Consider the following 21,780-nt stretch of genomic DNA (forward strand, 5'->3'; position numbering starts at 1 on the left):
AGAGAGAGAGAGAGAGAGAGAGAGAGAGAGAGAGAGAGAGAGAGAGAAGGGCAAACAAATCCACAATTTGACGTTTCAAGAAATGTTCCTATTTTGTGTCCAGCCAGCATTCTTGGCCATTCTGGAGTGCATGGGAGCACAGACTGTCTGCTGCACAAGCCTTCAGCATGAGGGTTTCAAGAGCTCTGAGTAAAGTAGTTAAGAATCTAAGCTCTTTGGAATTTTAAAAACTTACAACATTTTGTAATTTTTTTCTAAATATACATTCTGTCCTAAACTAAAACATTTGCCCTTCTTACACAGAGAGTTAGCTTTAATATTTGCATTTTCTAGGTCCTTGTGCAGAGAGGAAAAAGAAACTTTCCAAGGGCTTCAAGTTCAGTTGTGAATCTAATGTACATGCCTTCAAACCTTCCTCTGACATTTACTGTTCATTTTTATATGCGTGCATTCATTCACTCAGGTGAGCCGGGTGGCATAGTCCTGCCCTTTGTGATGACCTGACACACTGTCACAGCAGGGAAAGATCAGTTGTCCCAGCTGACACCCTGGGCGCCTCAGGTTTCAGATCATCTCTGAGTACCTCCCAGGAAGAGTGAGCAGGGCTGCTCTCAGGGTTCTAGCCTTGCTGCTGTTCAGATGGCCCATGGCACAGTGAACTAACTGCTCAACAGCAGCCCTTTCCTGCACACTGGACCAGGGCTTGCTTTAACATTTATACCTCACTACTGAAGAGCCTCTGCTGCCCCTTTTACCATCAACTCTAGCATGCCCAACACTGTAGTCCAAAGTCTCCCAGAGACTGGCTCTCCATTCTGACTTGCCCAGTTTTTCAATGACACTACTTTCCTACATTGCTCAAGACCTCAAGGCTTGTCCACACAAAAGCACTCTCCAAATCCGTAGCAATAACCCAGTCCAGACGGTCCCATATCAAATTATGCAGTATGTTTTCAGCTGGTCTCTTTTTGCTACATTTTTCTTCCCTCTAATTCACAACTACGCTGCTGTCTTTCTAGAGGATGTTTAAATTACATGACTTTTCTTTAAAGGTTTTCAGAGTCTCTTCATAACTACTGAGAGACTAAAAATCCCTGCTGGTCTTACTCAGCCTTCTAACATCTAATATCTCTCTTTAAAAACTAGTTTCAAATATTCCCACACAATGCTGCTACTGCGTGTTCTGTCTGGTGGGAATGCCTCCTCTCTAGCCTGGTGGAGATGAAGACATGTGGGCTTCAGGCTCATCTCTGCATAGCTATCTCAGAAGTGACCATTTGTGACATGAAATTCCACCTGATTTCCAAGGTAGCCACACATTGTCCTATGGAGCATCTTTCCTTTTACTAACATGCATTCTGTAGGCAATCTTGTGAGTAGGAGCAGTTTGTACAAAAACCATTGTAAACTAGCAGTGTGAACGACATCAGAATTCTCTGGCCAAGTACAGCTAAGCATAGATACTGGGCATCTGCTGTTCTAAGTTTCTTCAAGGCCAGTTCTAGTCTTTGCAATGCTTACCTTATAAACTCCATCTGGCTTGGTAGGGGGAGGATCGGGTGTGCGGTCCTAAGAAGGTATGTTAAACAGGGTGCACCGCATCTAACATATGGTGTAGGTGCTCGATTACCACACACTGAATGAGGACTGAATTTAATCTTTGTGGTAGTGGCAGATACTCTTTGTAATGTAATTCACCCTCATGTCATGTCGCAGGTTTAGGGCAAAAGATACACAAGCCATATTCAAGCTAACTATACTGTATAGCAGGATTAGCAGATATTTTACAAGGAAGAATATAAGCTGAACATTCAAGTAACTCTAAGTATGAACGACAATGAAGCATTTCATGGAAATGAGTAATTATCCTTTTTACAATAACTTTCCTGGTGTCCCCTTTGTTTCCTTGCGATGAAAAACTTCAGACACATAGTTGCTATTAAGGGAACTGCTGTGCAATGCTGTAACTTTCAATTATGCTAAAGCATGAAAGATACTGGAACTACTATACCAGAGCAAAGTAGTTCAGTCTCAATACTGCCAAGAGCTCTGCTTGGCTTACCCCATCAAGAGGTAGGGAGGTAAAGTGCTCCGTGGTGGAGCACTCCCCTAGCATGCACAGGCCCTGGCTGCTAGCACTCCCCTAGCATGCACAGGCCCTGGCTGCTAGCACTCCCCTAGCATGCACAGGCCCTGGCTGCTAGCTAAGTAGCTGCTTTTTTGTTTGGATCTAAAACAAAAAACAAGTTTTACATAATTAAAAGAAAAACATACCTGTTGATCTCCAAGGAAACGACTTTTCAGTTGAGCTAGAGAAAAAGAAAAAAAAATGTTTTGTCATAGAATTCAATTGTGGGCTTATTTTGCATTCCAAAACTAATTGTTATATTTAATTATGTAAACGGAAAAAAAACTTCAAATAGAATTCAAAATTACCCATCTATGTTACTTTTAAAACTGTATTTGTACTTGGAAACAAAGCAGATTATAAAAAGATACAGAACAACTAAGCATATTAACAGAGGTGGCATTTGTGATGCCCTGAAACCACAGATGCATCAGATACATTTAAAAAGACTCCAAAGACCAATAGAAAGCTCAAAGGAAGCCATGAGAGACTCTCATAGACAAGCAAGTTAACCATCACGCTTTGTATTGGAAGTTACTAAAAGTCAACAAGACAGGGCAGTATTTGAGTTATGTAGTTTCCTTAGCAGTGGTTCTCAACTTGTGTGTCACAACCCCTTTTGGGGCATTGAAAGACCCTTTCGCAGGAGTTGCCTAAGACCAGTGGAAAATATAGATATTTACATTATGATTCATAACAGTAGCAAGCTTAGTTATAAAATGATTTTATGGTCTGGAGTCACCATAACATGAGAAGCTGTATTAAAGGGCCGTAGCAGTAGGAAGGTTGAGGACCACTGGCTTATACTATATGTATTTAGAAAACCATTTTCATGTGAAAATATATTTGTGCACCTTTTTGCCCTTCTCTGCCATGGACCAACTGACACAGGACATTATGGCATTAGGGGACAGTGTGGCAGAACAAAGACTAGATGATTAAACATTTGTCAAATGTGAATTCAAGCACTTAAGATATGAATTTCTGGGCTGGAGAGATGGCTCAGCGGTTAAGAGCACTGACTGTTCTTCCAGATGTCCTGAGTTCAATTCCCAGAAACCACATGGTGGCTCACAACCATCTGTGATGGGGTCTGATGCCTCTTCTGGGGTGTCTGAAGAGAGCAATGGTGGTGTGCTCATATGCATAAAATAAATAAATAAATCTTAAAAAAAGATATGAATTTTCATTTTGAATAAACTAGCTCTTTTATCTTATGCACAATAATTTTGTCACAGGGCCATCAGTAATTTTATTTTAGAGATAAAACTAGAACCGACATGCTATCATTACAAAACCAGTGTGTCTAAACACTGAGACAGACAGAGCATGCGCGTGTACACACACACATACCTACCCATCCACACAAATCCACACACGCACATACTCACACACACATCCAAAAGCAGTTATTCCTTTGAGCTAAGGACACAATTTTCTTTTCTTTAATAATTTATGAAAAAGAGCTGTGACTGTGGGCTTAAATAAACACTTTACAAAACAGAAGAGGTAGAGTTCACAAAAGATCCAGTCTGTCAGTGCTGTGACTCAACATTCCTATCTAACTCTTTGCCATCTTCCCAAGAATTAAAAGGTGGAAGGGATTTTTGCTTGGTAAAAACATGTTTGATTGTCCCCTTTCCCATCACGGGGCACAGCAGCTCACATCCCAGGGCCTGGACTCAGCTGCAAGCAGGGTAATGGCTCCCATGAATGGAGCCAATCAGCGAGTGCTCATCTCGTCTGAGCTCCAGGACTGTGGCTCCAGCTAATGTGCTCTTACCCCATTGCCAAAGGCACAGTTGGGGGTGGACGGGACACTGTGAGCAATCTTAGTGAGGGCTCCTTGCCTTGCTCCTGGTGGCAGGTCACAAGTGTCCTTGAGCTTAGAAAGTAGTTTCTTTCCTGCAATAAGTTTCTGTTTCTTAGAACTTCTGTTACTTAATTTTACTCACAGAATTAGTTCTCCAAACACTAGGACTGATAATGCCTCAGTGTATAATTGCCAAAACAATCACATCTTGTGTCAATATTAATACATGCTGCTAACCAAACTGCCATCCAGAACAGCTTAATAACAGCTCATGCATCTTGGGACTTCCATGGGAGTGTACTAAGCCCCGACTTTTAAGTTACAGAACTTTAATGGAACGCTCTATAATCTTTTTTCATCCTTACAACTACCAAGCTTGTCATGTCACTCTGGGCTCCTGCTCCGAGCAGCAGAGGCTGTGGCTGTCGGGCTCCCCTCTGTGCCTGGCCACACAGGAGACCTGGCATACAGTGTTACTTCACAGAACAGGAAAGGCACCAAGCAACACACTGTTCTGGGTAATGAAGTAAATATTGATGAAGAGCCTTAACTGTGTTCAAGCAGATTAACTTATCTCACCTTGTATCATGAGGAAGTACCAATGGATAGTTTTGTATTTGTATTTTTTTGTTGAGGAGGGGAGAGGGGTGGGACAAAAACCAGGCAAACAGTATTTGGCTGCTGAAAAGGCCTTAGGTCCCCTAAACACAGCAAGGCATCCCTAAATCAATGGGAATCTTCAGCTAAAATCATCTTATTCTTCCTATTTAAAGTAATGTACATAACTCATTAGGAAGATAAGCTAATAATGAACATTAAAAATAAGCCAAATTGCCAAGGTATGTGGAAGAGCACAGGTTACCAAGTTACCTTGACAGGAAGTTGACAATGATGTGTAGTAACTACAGTGTATGCTCTTCAGAGCAGTATGTTCAAAGTTTTCACTTTAACAGAGTCTCAAACTGTTTACTCTGTGACCCCAGGACTTAAGAACAAACATGGGATCTGAAATGCTGTTTAATACAACTCTGTTTTAGAGCTGTCAGAGGCGGGTCCACGGCAGAGACAGCAGAGGCCGCTTCAGCAGGGAAGGAAAGGCCCGCTTCCTTCTCTTTCTCCTCTCTCCAAACTATCTATTCCTAGAAGCACTTCCCACCCGAGGCTGGCTGCCTACCATGTGTCTGCAGGCACTGTGCCCGCAAGACTCCGCCCTGGCTCCCTTTCCCGTCACTTCTGAAGGTGCCAGGCAGCTTGTGTTCTAGGAGCTTCCACTGGAATGTGAAAGACATTTCACACACAAGGCCTGAATCATCAGCAAGAGTTTTGTGTCAATAGGAAAATATCGTCATAATTTTAAATAGCTTGATTATCAACCACTATTTAAATAGACCATTCACATACTTAGAACTGTTCAGGCCAGGAGACGAAGAACAAATTAGAAAAAAAAAAAAAAAAAAAGGCTTGATGGCAAATTAACCAATCAAAGCTTTGAATTTTAAGTAAACTATTAGTTTGTCTTAAAATTTATTTTAGGCAGGGACTATGCATTTTTTTGTGCTGCATAAAATATGTAAAATCAATGTAAAATTCTATTCATATGGAATTAGTTTTCATTCGTAGATAAAAATGGCTTCTTAGAGTTGTACATTGTGTTTGAAAATCTCCCTGGATTTGGTCTTTAGCCAGGAGTCAGGAAACTTGGGTGCTCATACTCTGCCAAGGCCCAGGGGCCATCTAATGAGGAGGCTACAGGAAGTCACGTAAGGAGAACGTGATAGTGACTTGAGCATTTGCCATGGACACAGCCACTGCAGTGAGCACTGTTCCTGTCCAAGGTTTAGACTCTGGCTCATGTGCCCTGAGAGCCTATGAACTAATATGTAGTCATCCCTCTTTCTGCTCATGCAAACCAGGAAAGAAGGCTTGTTGGTAACTAAAAATCATGATTGGCTCATCATTAGACTAACAAACACGACCAGCAGGTCCTGTGAAATAAGCCCAGCGTTTTCAACCCCACTTCATGCTCGACATGTTACAATTCTTTACACTCTATTAGCACCATGGGTCACTCAGGCTGAAAAGACTGAGCTATTTCTCTTCCTAGGGCACCCAAGTCTTTGTCACTCACACAACTGCTACAGCGACTCACACAGCTATCGCTCAGGGCACCCCAATACCGGGAAAAGGGTTGGACATCCATCCTTTGATCCTATGTAGGCTGCAACATTCTTTCCATCTTTCTCCTGATCGGTTTTAATGGTTTTGATTTCTTATCCTTTCAGGCTGTTGCCTACTGTTGCTACTGATTTTTACTGAATGACAGTAAACGGGTGTCATTCTCCCACTGCTAAAGTACAAACAGACCCACAGAAGACAAAATGCAAACATCTGAGGGTGGCCCAGGAGGTCCTTGCCACCTGGTCCCTTTAGTTTGCCCTTTCCCACACAAACCTACATTCCAGGAACTTGCAAGAACTTGAACTTGCCTCATACGCCAAGCTGCTTCACACTTTGAATGTTATTTTGGGGCAAGAATGTGCAGGAACAGTCTAAAAATTCTTTTTAGAATTGTTCAAATGCCAGAGCTGCTGTTCAGGTACCATGTAACTATGCATGTATGCACTATATACAGGAAGCTAAGCAGTCTAGTGAGGTTTAATTTTACTTTGTGTCACTTCCTATAAAAACAGGAACATTCTCAGAAAATGTTCTCCCTCCCCTGCCTAACGTGAGCCAGCTGACTGGACTCTGCTGAGGAGGTGGTAGAGAGGCCACAGTGAAGACAGAGTGCAGCCAAGACCCTCTGCTACGCCATCTCCTTGCTCTTCTCAGGTCTGCGTCTGTCCCTGTAAACACGGCACAGGCCCTACTGTCTGGACTGACTGTGCACTCCTCAATGACCTCTAAAATCTTTCAAGAAACAGTGACGGAAGTTGATCCCTTGCTCCTTCTCATCGAGAGTGTGCCCAGTCCCAAAAACCTTTTGCTTATTGTAAAAACCTACTCTCAGGCCTTTTTCCTAATCTGTCATGTCAGGATATAATCAACCCAAAATTCCTGTGGAGCCCACGTTTAAAGAATATGAGTTAGTTATCATCTTTAAACCTGCGGACCTGTACCGTTCTTGAGAGGACACAAGTTACAGGTTAGGACAGCTTAGTTCTGCCGAGACAGAATAAGCTAGTCCTTAATAATACCTGTTTCTCGAAGGTCTGTCAGATGATCCTGAGCCAGAAGGCTGAAGACTGATGCTCTAACTTTCTGACTTACTGGGGCTGTATAGGGAGGCAGCTGTCTGTACAGCTTGTCTCAGTTCTGGAAGCTGAGTTAGGCTTCCTATATCTTCAGATAATGTTGCTCGTTCTCAGATTTCTGACGGGGTTGAAAGATTACTTATAGTCTCATAGCCAACCCAGGCTATTTAACATTGAGGAAATATATTTGAGAAGATATTTCTCAGATAGTATACAAGCTAAACCAGGACATAACATATGGATTTATAAGTCTTTTAAGTTAGGATAGATGACTGAGTATTCTATTTAATTGTCAAAGATGATGGACTGGATGTTAGGCGTATCTTATACTTTATAAATTACAAAATGGTAATTAAAAAAAAAGAGGCCCTCCCCAAGACTATGAGCAGTAGTCAAGCAATAAAACAAGTAACGTGAAGGTTCCTGTTCCTGGAGCAGGGAAGGTGAAAGAATTAGGAAAAGAATTCATGGCTGGTGATTTGTTCCCATTGATATTTGATTTGAATACACACTACTTCTTTGACCCACTTGCATTTTCTACCCATGTTTTTATATATATATATATATATATTTCATTAATTTTCTGTAATAATAATGTACATTTTCTAACTTGAAGACATAATTTCATCAAAGTGTTTCAAAATAATTTTTCTTGGTATGAGAAGAGCCTAAACCTGTCCTAGTTTGGCTTACTATTAATGACTAGTTTATATGAACTAGATTAACTATCCTTAAAAGGATGGCATGGGTAACATTTCATGATCAACTGGCAACTCTAAAATCAAATGAAAGAGCTAGAACCCTAGTCATTTGTCACACTGCCCTCCATCACTTCTTGGAGAACTCTTCTAGGAATTCAAACTTTATAGTTCAGATTAGACCATTTTATTGTAGATGAAAATCCCAAGGAAACAATTCTTAATAAAGGGGGATACCTTAGGAATATATTGATCCATGGTTTCCAATCAGAAACTTGACAATGGGTATTATTGCATTTTCCACTTGTTTTAAAGAGTGTTTCATAAAATCTCAAAAGTTAAATAACTCAGATGTGATGGTGCACAAACAACTATAAACACGTGAGAGGCAGAGGTCATGGGATCATGGCTTGAGGCTAGCCTGGGCTACATTGTAAGACATATTTTAAAATAACAACAATTCCAATGGTAACAACAAAGACAAATGAAGGCTGGAAAGATAGCTCAACTGGTTGAGTTTCATATGTAAGACTTTAGATTTTGATAGCACTGAAAAAATAGCAAATTAATTATGCTTAGTATATTCATAGAATACAAACTTTGATACTGAACTCATTTTAAAGTAAATAAAGATTTGGCACTATTACTAAAAAATAAAATAAATAAATAAATAAAATAAAATAAAATAAAATAAAATAAAATAAAATAAGAGTGTGCCCAATCACTCACTTGTGCTTCTCATGATCACAATTGTGGTAGTTGTTCCTGGTTTCTGGTATGAGACACAGATGGCTCTTCTTGGGGGAGAGACTATGCCCTGATTGCAACCAGAACTGAATAGGATACTGGAATGCCTGCCAATCTCAATTTTTGAGTTGTTCAGTTTAAAAAGTAAATTCTAAGTGATTTTAACTATTTTTTTTTTTTACAAAAGAGGCAGATTAGTCATTTTATGATACAGTAGGTTTCTTGAATGTTCTAGGCTTTTTGCTGATAATACTACTTTTAAAACATAACACCTACAGAAAGCCTAGACTTCAAAGCATTTATCTCATTGTCAGGAGATGCTTCCCTGTACTGTGTCTCCCATCAGCCATGTCATGGGCTCAGTTTACATTACCACTTGGTATGGAAGATGTCTCCCTAGTGCTCAAAGTTCTGATGTTTAAGAACTATTACCATCCACCAATAAGTAACTGGCCAGCCCAACTAGTTCGTTTGTCCCCTGCTTGGGAGGGGCCTCAGCTGTGGCTTTTTAAAAGGCAGATGGATGAGGAAACACAGTCTCTACATTAAACTCATCCTCTAAGTATCAGAACAAGCAGAACATCAGACAAAATTAAACAATAGTTTTGATAATTTTTCTACAACTAGCACAGATACTCCTCATCCTTGCACTCCCCTACCTAAGTAAAAGAACAGAAAAGTCAATCAATAAAATAGATGATGACAAGGGAGCTTTGCCTTGTTTACTTGAAGATCAAGGAAGTGAAGGCAAACTGAAACCACCAACCCCTAAGAAGCCTTGAAGACCCTGGTTTTAAAAATTCATTAGCCAAGGCAGAAGGAATTGCCTGTAGTCTGAAAGCTATTCTTGGCATTTAACTAAACTTCTGGGAAAGTCTTCTGAAGTTACTTAGTGCCCAACCACAGCCTCAACAGACAGAAATCTTCCTACTCTTCTCCTGTCTTATCTCTAGTACAGGCTTATATCTGGAGCTAACTGCTCTCCGCCTTCAACTCTGTTAGCTAAAGACTAAGAACCATTCTTCCTGTCTATTTGTACAGTTAGCCTTTAGTCCCCTCTCTTCTAGAGACAATTCCCAAAATCTAGTAAGGAGGGCAAGTGAAACATGACAAGAGGCCATAAGTCAAGATTAGTTATTTTGTATGTTATGAATTTGTCCCCAACAATGGCACAGGTTCATAATTTATGAGTCATAACAAATGAGACAGGGCATAGGGTCTCTTCATAATTATTTATGAGACCTGAGGGTGATGTTGAGGTTAAGGAGAGACTGCTCCAGATGAGGAATGATGCCCTTCACACAGGACATGACAACTCCCAACAGGAGCCTTGAGGTGTCACCACTGGCAGACAGGCATTTGCTTTGGTTCACCCCCACTCCAAACCCAGTCACAGGTATGAACCACAGAGGGGCAACAAGGTGGCTAAAGAGGGCAGACCAGATACTCCAAGGCTGTAGGAAAAAGGCTAGACCTGCAGTCTGACTTAAGTATTTCCTTTCAGTAACACTTATCAACAACAACAAAACAAACAAACAAAAAACCAAACCAAACCAAACCAAACCAAACCAAACCAAACGAAACCAAACCAAGCCAAGCCAAACCAAGCCAAGCCAAGCCAAGCCTGTTGGCACTCTCACAAAGTGCTTTCACTGTTTCAATATTTAAAGAATCACAAGCGGCAGGAGTAGCGGACTTCAGTTTTGGTTTTCTTTGGCTAGTGAGTTTGGTAAACTTTGTGGCCATCCACTGTTTGGTTTCTACCTATGCTGTTTTCCTGCTTCTCCATTTTTCATTCGACCTTAAAATTCATGCTACATACTCTACTGCAGCTTTAGATCCCCTTATAACAGCTGACTAAAATACCAGGAAAAGGTTAAGATATAAATAAATAATATTGACCAGTCTCCCAAAGAGAAGATGACTTTTGATGCTCAGTGCAAACATTCACAGTGGAGGGAAGCACACGGAGCAACAGAGGAGAGTACATTTTAGATGATGTTAAATATTCTTTGACAAAAGCATTTTGTGCGAGTGCTTTGAATCTATGAATAAAAGATTTAGAAGACCATATGGGAAGCGAAGATCAAAGAGGATGTGTTACTAGACAAAAAATGAGACAAACAGTTCCCTGTGGTATCCCCATAAATTACACAGGAAGTAAGACTTCTGCTGAGGCCCACCCCACAACAGGTGTCCTGATTAGTCAAAGAAATCCAGAGAGAAGGGTTTTCTAACCCCCCGGCTAACATTTGAAACACCAAAGCACAGGGAAGGAAAATAGGAAGGTGGCTAACACAACACCAGGCTCTTCACATGGACTCAGTTATGACCCAAGATCCATTCAGGTGAAGGGTCAGCGTATGAATACACAGGTGGACGGGAAGTGTGTATTTATGGCCTGTCAAAGAAGGACAGGAAGTATGTGTCCGTGGCCTGTCAAAGGTAGACGAGAGGTATGTGTCCATGGCCTGTCGAAGATCGTCATCCCTCACTTCCTATCTTCTCAACCCCAAAGACAAAGAAAATGAGAGGGGAAAACTTGTTCAAAGTAAAAACCAAGTGCTCACATAAAAATGTCATTTATTTTGGAGTCAGGATATCCTCAGTCTTATAATTTTAAATGAAGGAGGCAATGATAAGGGACAGGAAAAGAGCTTTTCAAACAAGGAAAGAGGTCTCTGTATGTCCACTTCCCTACACGAGATTAAATACAACACCAACTCAGGACTCAGCTGAACAGAGTTAAGAAAAACACATCCATAAACTTTCTAACTTACCAAGCTTTGTTTTGATGCAAACATGTACTGCAGCACCTGACTTTTTAATGTAAAGTGGGGATCTAACTTGGGATATCACATTTGCACAGCAAGTAAGATCCATATCCTTAACTTTTGAAATTTCATTTAAAAGAGGAATTTTAAGACTGTATTTTAAATGAAATATTGTATTCTGATAATAATGAATCAGTTTAGATATTAGATATTTGATTGATAGATATTTGAGAGCAAATGACTGGGCCAGACATAGTGGTGTACAACTGTAACTCCAGGGTTGGAAGGCTGAGCAACATCGTCCACATAGTGTCCAGCTAAAAATTATTTTCTGCATACTGATTAGCTAGACCCAAAATTTATTTTTAGATTTTATGAAGGAGGAAGGTTCTTTAACTTCTAAGAGGAATTTTGTTCCAATTATAAAAATAAAGAACACAGCACGCATCTTAAATTTCTGCTTAGCTCCTGTTTCTTGCTGGAATCATGTTCTCAAGTCTTGATTTATAGACCAGGGCCATAGGAAGCTATTTCTGTGCCGAGGGAGAAATGAATTCACATGTGGGAGGAGGAGAGATCTAGCATCATCAATAACTGTCTGGGGGAAAGAACAGAGCCTGGAGACAGTCGATATCCAGCCACCGCTGCTCTGTACTGCATGCGGCATCTGAAACCTGTTTGAAGCCTCAAGTCCACCTGGCCTCCTCCTCTCTCTACTGACCACTGCTTCCTACATGCACAGGATTTCCTCCTCTCTACCGACCACTGCTTCCTACATGCATAGGATTTCCTCCTCTCTACCAACCACTGCTTCCTACATGCATAGGATTTCCAAGCTACCAAAGTAGGTGCGGTGGGGCATGAGAATGAACCAGAAGGATTCTCTCAAGACAACATTCTTTTTTTTTTTTTTAAAGGATTTATTTATTTATTGTATATGAATACACTGTAGCTGTTGTCAGACACACCAGAAGAGGGCATCAGATCCCATTACAGATGGTTGTAAGCCACCATGTGGTTGCTGAGAATTGAACTCAGGACCTCTGGAAGAGCAGTCAGTACTCTTAACCACTGAGCCATCTCTCCAGCTCAGACATCATTTTTGAAAGACAGAGGGTGATCTGTAAAACCCACTCAGGTGGCCAGATCCTTCCAAAGCACAGACATGAAATGTCTGGTCAAAAGTATTTTAGAGCTTTAGTGTGAATGTCCAGTTTACAGCACAACAGAGAAGAGAGCTAACCAGCTTCATCTTTCCCCTTTACTAGTCATGGCTTTGTCAACAGGATCCATAAGAAAGCCTTATGGAAGATATAGAACCAACTGTAAATTATAATCTATAAAATGTAAAGTCAGGGCTGCTATGATTGCCAGATAAAGGCACTTGATGTCCAGCCTGATTACCTCAGTTTGATTCCCAGCACCTGTGTGGTGGAGAGAACTGACTTCCACACTCCTGCTGTGGAATGTGTATATGCCCTCAAACAAAAACATATGGTAAAAAGAAAAAGGGTTAAAAAATCAGGGCCAACAAGCAGTCTCTCTTTAAACTTTCACAGGAACACTAGTTAGATTATGAAATTTTAAGAGTTTTAAGAAATTACAACTTCTTATGCATAGAACTATATTAATTTTATAAAAATGCAATCAATTAGAACACAGGCGATATGAAGGGGAAAGGAAGAACTGGGAAGGAGATTTGGGGAGGCCAAGGAGGATGAGAGGGTACAGTGAGGAAGTGTATTACCTACCCCCCCCCCCCCCACGGGATAATGCATCAGAAACTAGGGGCTACCAAATAAAAAGCCAGTTCTGGGTGTGGGATACCTCTGTTAGAGGTCAGAGTGTCCTAGTGCCCAGAACAATCAATGCTGGTTGTGCTGCTGCTCTTGGTTCCCCAACAGAACTTGATGGTAAGGCTGTTGCTGAGATCACCACGACTTTGGACATAGGACATGGAGAAACAAAGCTGGTGATGACATGGGAGCTTCCTCTATGTAGGCTAGCTTTCACAGTACCAGAGGTGCCATTTGGGCTGATGGGGGCCATGAGGGGATATGCCATTAACAGCCATATACAGCTGTGAATCTGGTGAGCTACCAGAACGACAGGCATGAAAAGATTCGCCCATGAGTGTAACAGTGGCAAGAATGTTACGGAGTAGCCAACAACTTTCTGGTAGAATTAATGTCTTGAACTGCAAATCTGGCCAAGACTGGGGCATTAATAGGCCCTAGGGGTGAACCTACTATTCTGATCGTGTTAAATGGACCTGTACAAGTTGTCTTCTATGACCTACAGATCAGGGAAGCTCTCAGAACTCACCAGAGATGCGTCCTTGTGCAATGGATGGTGGGTAATGCAGAAACTTACAAGTGGTCAATGTGCAGAGGAAAAGTGTCTATGGGGTGCTTGGCCACAAGTGGGACATATATATCACATCGCCTCCCAGGGACCAGCACAGATCGCAGAGGGGACAGAAATACTGTTAAGAGCCAGAGGCCAGGGAGGACTGCAGCAAAACAGCAAGTCTTGCTGGCAGGTGTCACACTTGTGAACTTTGAGAAGCTGTGGTTGCTTACAACAGATCAAGCCAGTCAACTCTGCAGCATGGATGGTGGTGGCACCTGTTCCCATCCCTGGCTGAGGAGCAAGAGACAGCTGATGGGTTCTGGGGAAGGGAGAGTCATTTGTCTTTAAGAGTGTGGCTCCTGGTAAGTCATTATTCCTGTGGATGGGCCTACACTCATGAGTATACGGATAACACAAATGGAACTCAAGTGAGTTATAAATAAATTTTTAGAAAAAAGAATGAAAGAAAAAGAGGACATGAGGTTGGAAGGTCAAAGGGTTGGGGTGGATCTGAGAGGAGTCAAAAGAGAGGGAGGTGAATGTAATCCCAATACATTTGTATGTATCAATGACATTCTCAAAGATTTAATAAAACATCATCTTAATAGGCAAATAAACACCATATATAAATAGTGAATTTTAAAAACCTTTTACTCAAAATTAAGAACTAAATCATCAGACATTTTAAAATCTGTTTGCAACACTTAAAACACAAATAAAATATAACCTGTCCAATTTTATCCACCTGACACAAAAAAGTGACCATTTGATAATACTTGGAATTCCTGACGGCCTGAATCTAATTAGCTCACCAGCCCAGTGCCATTTACCATGCTCTTCTGTCTCCTGTGATTCCCTGACTGGTTTCTAAATGTAGATGATGAGGCATTTTTTAGCAAGTAGACACCATGGTGACTGTTCTCTATTTTACAATGTGTCATACCGGACCCTCAGTTCCAGACTTTGAGCAGTCTCTCTTTTGATGTTCCATGATGGAGAAGGGATCCAGGTGTGCACACACTGCCACTTTCACTGAGAACCTGCCGCCTCTCAGCTGAGAGCTTCAGTGGACACCAGTGGCCATCAAGAGCATGATTTTGTGGTTGAGAAGAATCACAAAAGGTTTTAACACAGGCTTATTCTGAATGGACGCTCTCTTTGGTAATAGAAGACATATACTGTGGGACTGTTTTATATCCTGTTCAACAACCATCTGACTGAGAAGTATTTTGTCACTGCAGAGAACAAGATGCCCTCTACATTCTGTACCTCTTGTGTAGCAGCTCTAGTGTGTCACCCTTGGAAATGTAACTTGAATTTCTTGTGGCCCTACCAACATTACTGTTGATAATACAACTAACGTTGGGATCAACCAACAACTGACCTAGGCTGTAGTAATGACCACAGAATCCTAAAATATTAGTTATTGTTTGCTTTTCCATTTAGAAAAAAAGCTGGACAGTGCATGCACATACCATTGTTAAAGATAACCAATCCATGCAAACCAAATGTTCTATCAAAGCTTTTGTTGGATGCTAACATTTCAATTGTGCAATGTTAGATTTTGAGGTATGAATTTCTGGAGCCTAGGGCTTTTCTCCCTTTGGGGTTAGAGCATTTTTCTCCCTATTTAACCATGGAGGAACACAAACCTGAAACAGAAAAACAAAAATTTATGCAAAACCAGATCAGATTGATTTGTTATTAAGTAGCTCATGAAGCCCCAGGGAGGACAGCTATAGGAACAATTCAGACACTACAGAGCTGGGGAACGGGTCAGGGCTTTCCTTTCCCCAGGCAGGCATGCCATGTTCATTGTTATGGCAAGCTGATTAACTGCTGAAGATGCGCTGATAGATCGCCCTCACTTTTAAGAAGATAATCACACGTCCAATGTTCTTTTCCAAATATCATTGGATTAGAGCAATGCTGAGCAGTTCTCTGAAGGACTAAGGAAACATCTCACCTCACATCACTGTCTGCTCTGACTGCCAAGCGTAACAGCGACCATCTTTTAGCTGCTGAAGATCAAAATGAACCAAGGGAAGGTATCTAACATTCTCCCTGAAACAATCGAAGGCATGAGCTATATTAGGTGAAGTGCTGTTTTCAAGGCTATTTTCCAGAATTTCTGAGCTGGGACTTACACGAGTTCCCATATCATGGCTGTATAATTAGCAGAAGCAACAACAGCCTCCACAGCTTCAAGTGGGCACAGTGATGATGGCCAAGGGCTTAATGGCTTTCCTATAACCCATTTCCTATATTGACTATAGGTACATAATACTCAAGTAGGAAGAGGAGGTGGGGCCTTAAGTCTTCCCTGCTATTTATTGGTGCCCCTGTGGAAAATACTATTGTTAGGGGAAAATGATATCTTAATGTTAGTCAGGTGTGCAATAATAATGAAAACCAAATCAAACCAAACCAGAAATCAAACTTTACTGGGCAATGATAGGATAATGAGTCCTAATACCTGCTAATGTGACTGTCAAACTTGCAAGAGCAGTTCTGTGGCAATTCTCTTCTCTACTGTATTACTAGAAACAAAACACATTTTAAACTCAAGGATACAATAAGCAAGGATACAGCCTGGGTAGCCAGTGCAATCTGTTGAACAGAACTCTCCCAAAGTATATAGTGTCTACAACCATGTTAAGTACTTCGGTATCTGCATAATTATACAGGGATTGCCTTAGTAGAGTGGAAATTTCTAAGAAGACACATGCAGATCTGTTGCATCAGGCAACCTCCAGGTTTAGTGAGATACTGTCCTCAGAGTCAGCATATATCAGATCTTCTCCTGTGACTTCTGCACATAGACAATCAATTCCAGATAAACTGGGGATAAAAATATGAAATGTAAAAGCCACGAAACCTTAGAAGTACAGGAAACATCTTTGAAAAGTAAATTTGGGCTAGCCTGAAGGCTCAAGGAGGAAAAGCACTTGCTGCCAAGCCTTCCACAATCAGTTCCTGCAATGCAAAGAATGGAAGGGAAGGCCTGACTCCTGAACGTTGTCCTCGTTTTTGGGACAGCTATGCTTGGACATTGCACACATTTACCATCCCCACACATGACATAAATGCACAAATGTAGAAATGTGCCCTTCCAGGAGGGTGTTCCAGAGTCACACACATGTGAAACAGAAAACACTTTAAAAAAATATTCATTGTTAAAGAAGATTTTAGTTTTGGAGGATATTGTGTTAAGTAAAACAAGGCAGATGAAAAAAGACAAATATACCATGCTTTGACTTACACATCGAAGCTAAAGTTTATCCAAAAGTTGGGAAATGTGTGGGGTGTGGTGTTACACAGCACAGTACCCAAATGTGGGGTAAGAGGGCAGATGACTGGCTGGAAGGAACTAATTTTAAATCTAGATGGCTAGTAGAGATGTTCAATACCTCCCAAAATAAATGGTGACAATGCCTAAGGTGACAGATACCAAGCAGTCTGGTGTGATCATTACTAAAACACATACTAACACTATATAATGCATGATATATATGTAAAGATGAATTTAAAAGGAACGTTCATTTTAGTTTAAAAATGTTCACTTTTTACAACTTTTAATTTCAACAGAAAAGAGCCCAACAGCTTAATAGTGTGATATAGCAGTATTAAAAACAAATCTACATGTATCAGTGTGGACATATCTCAGGAAGAAAAAGCAAAATGTATAATTACATAGAATATGCTGTTTGTGCATATAAATTAATCAGTTTTATGTAGAGGGTGTTTTGGATGCACGTATGCTTAGGTACCACATGAGTGTCTGGTGCCTGAGGAGGCAAGAAGATGTTTCGGATCACAAGGAACTGAAGGTACAGAGGTTGTGAGTCACCCTGTGTGCACTAGGAACCAAAACCAGGGTCCTTTGGGAGAGCAGCCAACACTCTTAACCACTGAGCCATCTCTTCATCACCACAAATGTGCACATTTAAAAAGAAACAGAAAATGCTATCCACATGAATGATGTATAGTTAGTAAAAATGTACACAAAGTACGTTAGAAGACAATATACTAGCTATAACATAAAGAGTGAGGAAAAAATTGAATTTTGATTTAATATTTTTCTTTTATAGAAAAAAATTAAAGTCAATGTAACATTTTTTTCAGTAATTTTGAATTCTGTGTATAAATATTCATAGTTGCCACATCTCTTGAATTGGTATTTTTTGTACTTCTTAAATATTACAAACACTGACAACTTCAAAGTGGCTATCTATTATTTATATATATATATATATATATATATATATATATATATATATATATAACTTTAAAAATATATACAGATAGAGGCAAGGCTATTATTAGTTTGGTTCAATAACTAATGTTAAATGATTTACAACTAGTAATTATAGAATATAAACTATGAAAACTGCAGAAAAGGAATAATGTTACCGTCATTAAAAGTTTCTTGAATTAGATAATGGCATGGAACCCATATTTTACATACATGGGCTTCTGAAGTTTTAAAAGATATTTTACTCTTCATTAATTAGAAAAAATTAATACAGCTGGGCTGCTTTCATATTTACTCAAAGGTATTAGAATAACCTGAAATTATGATGCTAACTATAAACAGTCTGTATATGCGGTCCTCACGGCTACATCACCCACTTAACATGTTTAAATGTTCAGTCTAAGAAATGGTGAATTCATTTTAGAATAATTTTACACTCTAATTAGAATGTTTTGCTGTATAATGTTCTGGATTCATAACACATTTTATTTCTCATGAAAAATATTTGGCTAACGATTCCGACATTACTTGATGGTGTTCTTAGTTAAAGTAAGTGTCTAGGAATACTGTCTCATGTCTCGTGGCCCACAGAGACTACATCAAATGTGTGCACCAGCCATCGGAAAAAATCCACTTGCGGCTTGAGTGGCATGAGAAGCAGTAATTAAAAATGTCTTCTGGAAACATGGAAACATGGTGATGAGCTAACCACGTTAAAGCTGACTTCTGAAGAGCCGAGGCCAGCAGACTCATTTCTGTCCTTCCTGTGTGGGACTCTATTGCTTTTAATGGGAGTTCAGCCATAATAATTCAGTGTTAGTAAATTTTGTTTTATAGTTTACATGATAAATACTATGGAAATCCCAAAGAATATTTCTGAATTACATTAAAATGTAATTTGTGTTTTTTCTTCATTTAGTCTGATTAGAAATGAAGTTAGGAAGCTTTGACCTTTGACTAGTGACCAGATCCAATAGGACATAAAGGAATTAATAAGCACAGCAGCATTGAAATAGCTTGACCTACTATGCACAGATGGGTAGCTCAGCAATAAAGGATGACTGCAGTAACAGAGAGCAGGAGAGAGAGAGAGAGACTGGAGTCAAGCAGGAGGATGGACAGACAGGACCAAAGGAATCAATCTCCCCAGGGTTTATCAGTACCTAACTCGAGAAGGATGGAAGCAAACACCATGGGCTTTCCCCTAAAAGTCAGAGGCAGTACTCTCACAATGGCCAATAATAACTGTCAAGGAGAACGTGGTATGTCCACATAATGCAATATTATTTAGAAATAAAATGGCATGCTATATAGAAAATAAACAAACCTTGAATGCACAAAGTGAAAGATGTCAGATCTAAAGGACCAAATGCATAGTAATATTATATATATATATATATGTATGTATATGTGTGTGTATATATATATATATGTGTATATATATATACACACACACACATGTGTATGTATGCATGTGTATATGTATATATTCTATGTATATGTATATATTCTAGCATAGAGTCACAGACACAGGAAGTAGCCCCAGTCGGGCAAGAATGCTATGGAAGAACACCTTTATGAATCTACTAAAACAAACTGATCTCTGTACTTTGAAAAATTAGAATTTGAAGTCGATGTGAAATTATAGCATTAAAACAATGATCTAACAATAAAAAAAAAAAATCCCCCAAGTTTTGGCTGTAGAAGCCAAAAATAAATGTTCAAGGGACAGAATTCTATCAACTATCTTTCTAAAGTGGTAAATGAAGGAAGTAAGAAATGTCATGAACAGACTATGTTATCAGACTCTTTATTTTACAAAAGGCATTACTTGAGGCAATTTATTTCACAGTAATTTAAAAGATATTGAATAAAGATCTGAATCACAAATAAACGTTTTCTGCTACCTTCAGTCCCAAAACATTTTCAGAATTTTTAATGGTATCACCAGAAGCCTGACAGGCACCAGATGACCCTATGTAATGCAAAACCATGAAACTTTTCCAAGTGCCCTAGTGGCCTTGGGGAATCAACTCTTTTCATTAAAAACTAACAGTTCTTTTTCTAAGTGGCAATAAGAAGACCGGCTGTCAAAGCTGCATGACCTTTTGTGAAAGAACTAAGAGTTCTACTTGACCAGGGCTTTAAACTAAGCTGGGAGAGAATCTTGGGGCGAGTGTGATGTCATTAATATCAACATTGCTACCCCTGCCCACTTCTCCTTTATGCAGTTATAAGGACAGCATTTTTCTGTCTAGAAGCTTTAAGATGGCAGCAGCAGCAGCAAAAGAACACTGTGCTTCCAATCAAGACTAAGTGCATTTGGACATCATGTGTGAAAATAAAAATCAAGTCTGCAACTATCAGCCTTTTAAAAACTCCAATATTGCTGGTCAGGGGTGGCGCACGCTTTTAACTCCAGCACTTGGGAGGCAGAGGCAGGCGGATTTCTGGGTTCGAGGCCAGCCTGGTCTACAGAGTGAGTTCCAGGACAGCCAGGGCTACATACAGAAACCCTGTCTCGAAACACCCCCCCCCCAAAAAAAGACCCAACCCAAAACAACAACAACAAAACCCAACAGCAACAACAAACCACAACTTCCAATACTGATGTAAAATGTTTACAAGATAAAGTATGAGAGACAGATCTCTAGCTTGCAAAGACACATACTTTCACCATCTAAAACTTATCTAGAAGTAACTGAGAAGCAAGGGGCAGCAGTTACGGTGAGATTCTGGGCAGCACAATAGGTTCTTGAGTCTCTTACCACCCTTCAAATTCTGTAGCAATCCTTAAGAGTCATCTCATATTTCCACTCACTGATCTCCACCCTAACTGCATTTTCTATCCTTGCCAGGTTTTGTGACCCAGCAAGATGAACAGCTACTGTAATTTCCTTGCTTGAATGAGATGTGAACACAGGCCATACCTTGTGGACCCGAAGGCTGAGTTCATCAGCTGGTAGTATTTTCCCTGGCCACCTCTTCACTCACTGTGCACCTGCCATCGGACGACTCCAGAAATCTCTAACTGCTGCCAAATGAGCGTCCCTGGGCTCTGAGCTATTGCTTCCCTGGGATTCTTCTGGACAAGTGAGGGCCATTAAAAGTTGTTCAGCTAATAAGTCTGGCACGTTAGAGTGCAACTTAAAGAACAAGGTGAAAGGCCACTCATGGGGAATTACTTTCATTTAAAGAAAAAAATTGAACAGAAAGAAATGCAGCAAGCTTTTAAAAGTAGTTGTCCCATTTTGGGGAGGATGATGAAATACTCTGTGGACTGTGGAGGCGACCATACAATTCTGTGCCAATTGTGTGAGTTAGAGACCAGAAAACTGTACTACACAGGCTGGATTTGCTGCGATTTATATTTCAATACACTTGCCTTTTAAATATAGTAGTTATCTCTGTGGCAGAATTATGGATTTTTCTCTTTATTTTTAACTTGTACTTTACAAATTTTCTAAGGTGACCATTATTTAACCGTAGTCAATAAAATACAGATTGAGAATATGGTCTTGGCTACCCTCTTCCTTCCACCTTCTCCATGCTCCTGGGAGCACAGGACGGCAGGTTCCATGGTGACCGGGTGGGCATGGAGTCCAGGTGGCTTTCCTGTGGCGAGTGCTAGGTCTTTCTACTGTTACTTGGTTGAGTTAATCCTAAACTCAGCCAATTGTTCCCTGTTAGAACCTCACCTTGTTGGGTTAAACCTAAACTCAGCTAACTGTTCCCTGTTAGAACTGCAGTACAACCCTG

At 40.2% G+C, this 21,780-nt stretch overlaps 1 protein-coding gene across 16 annotated transcripts in view; it reads right to left on the minus strand.

Moving 5' to 3' along the window:
• Positions 1-21,780, minus strand: part of Pkp4 (plakophilin 4) — a 206,894-nt gene that overhangs the window by 62,671 nt on the left and 122,443 nt on the right. For all 16 annotated transcript variants that reach the window (XM_028769332.1, XM_028769318.1, XM_028769324.1 and 13 more), the window contains one exon: positions 2,275-2,309. Coding sequence is in view for 11 of the 16 variants with exons in the window: in XM_028769318.1 (XP_028625151.1) it covers positions 2,275-2,309 (35 nt within the window). In the remaining 5 variants the exon portion in view is untranslated. The remainder of the gene's footprint in view (positions 1-2,274; positions 2,310-21,780) is intronic.

This window comes from Grammomys surdaster, unplaced genomic scaffold (assembly GCF_004785775.1).
Source record: "Grammomys surdaster isolate TR1022 unplaced genomic scaffold, NIH_TR_1.0 191, whole genome shotgun sequence".
Classification (NCBI taxonomy): Eukaryota; Metazoa; Chordata; class Mammalia; order Rodentia; family Muridae; genus Grammomys; species Grammomys surdaster.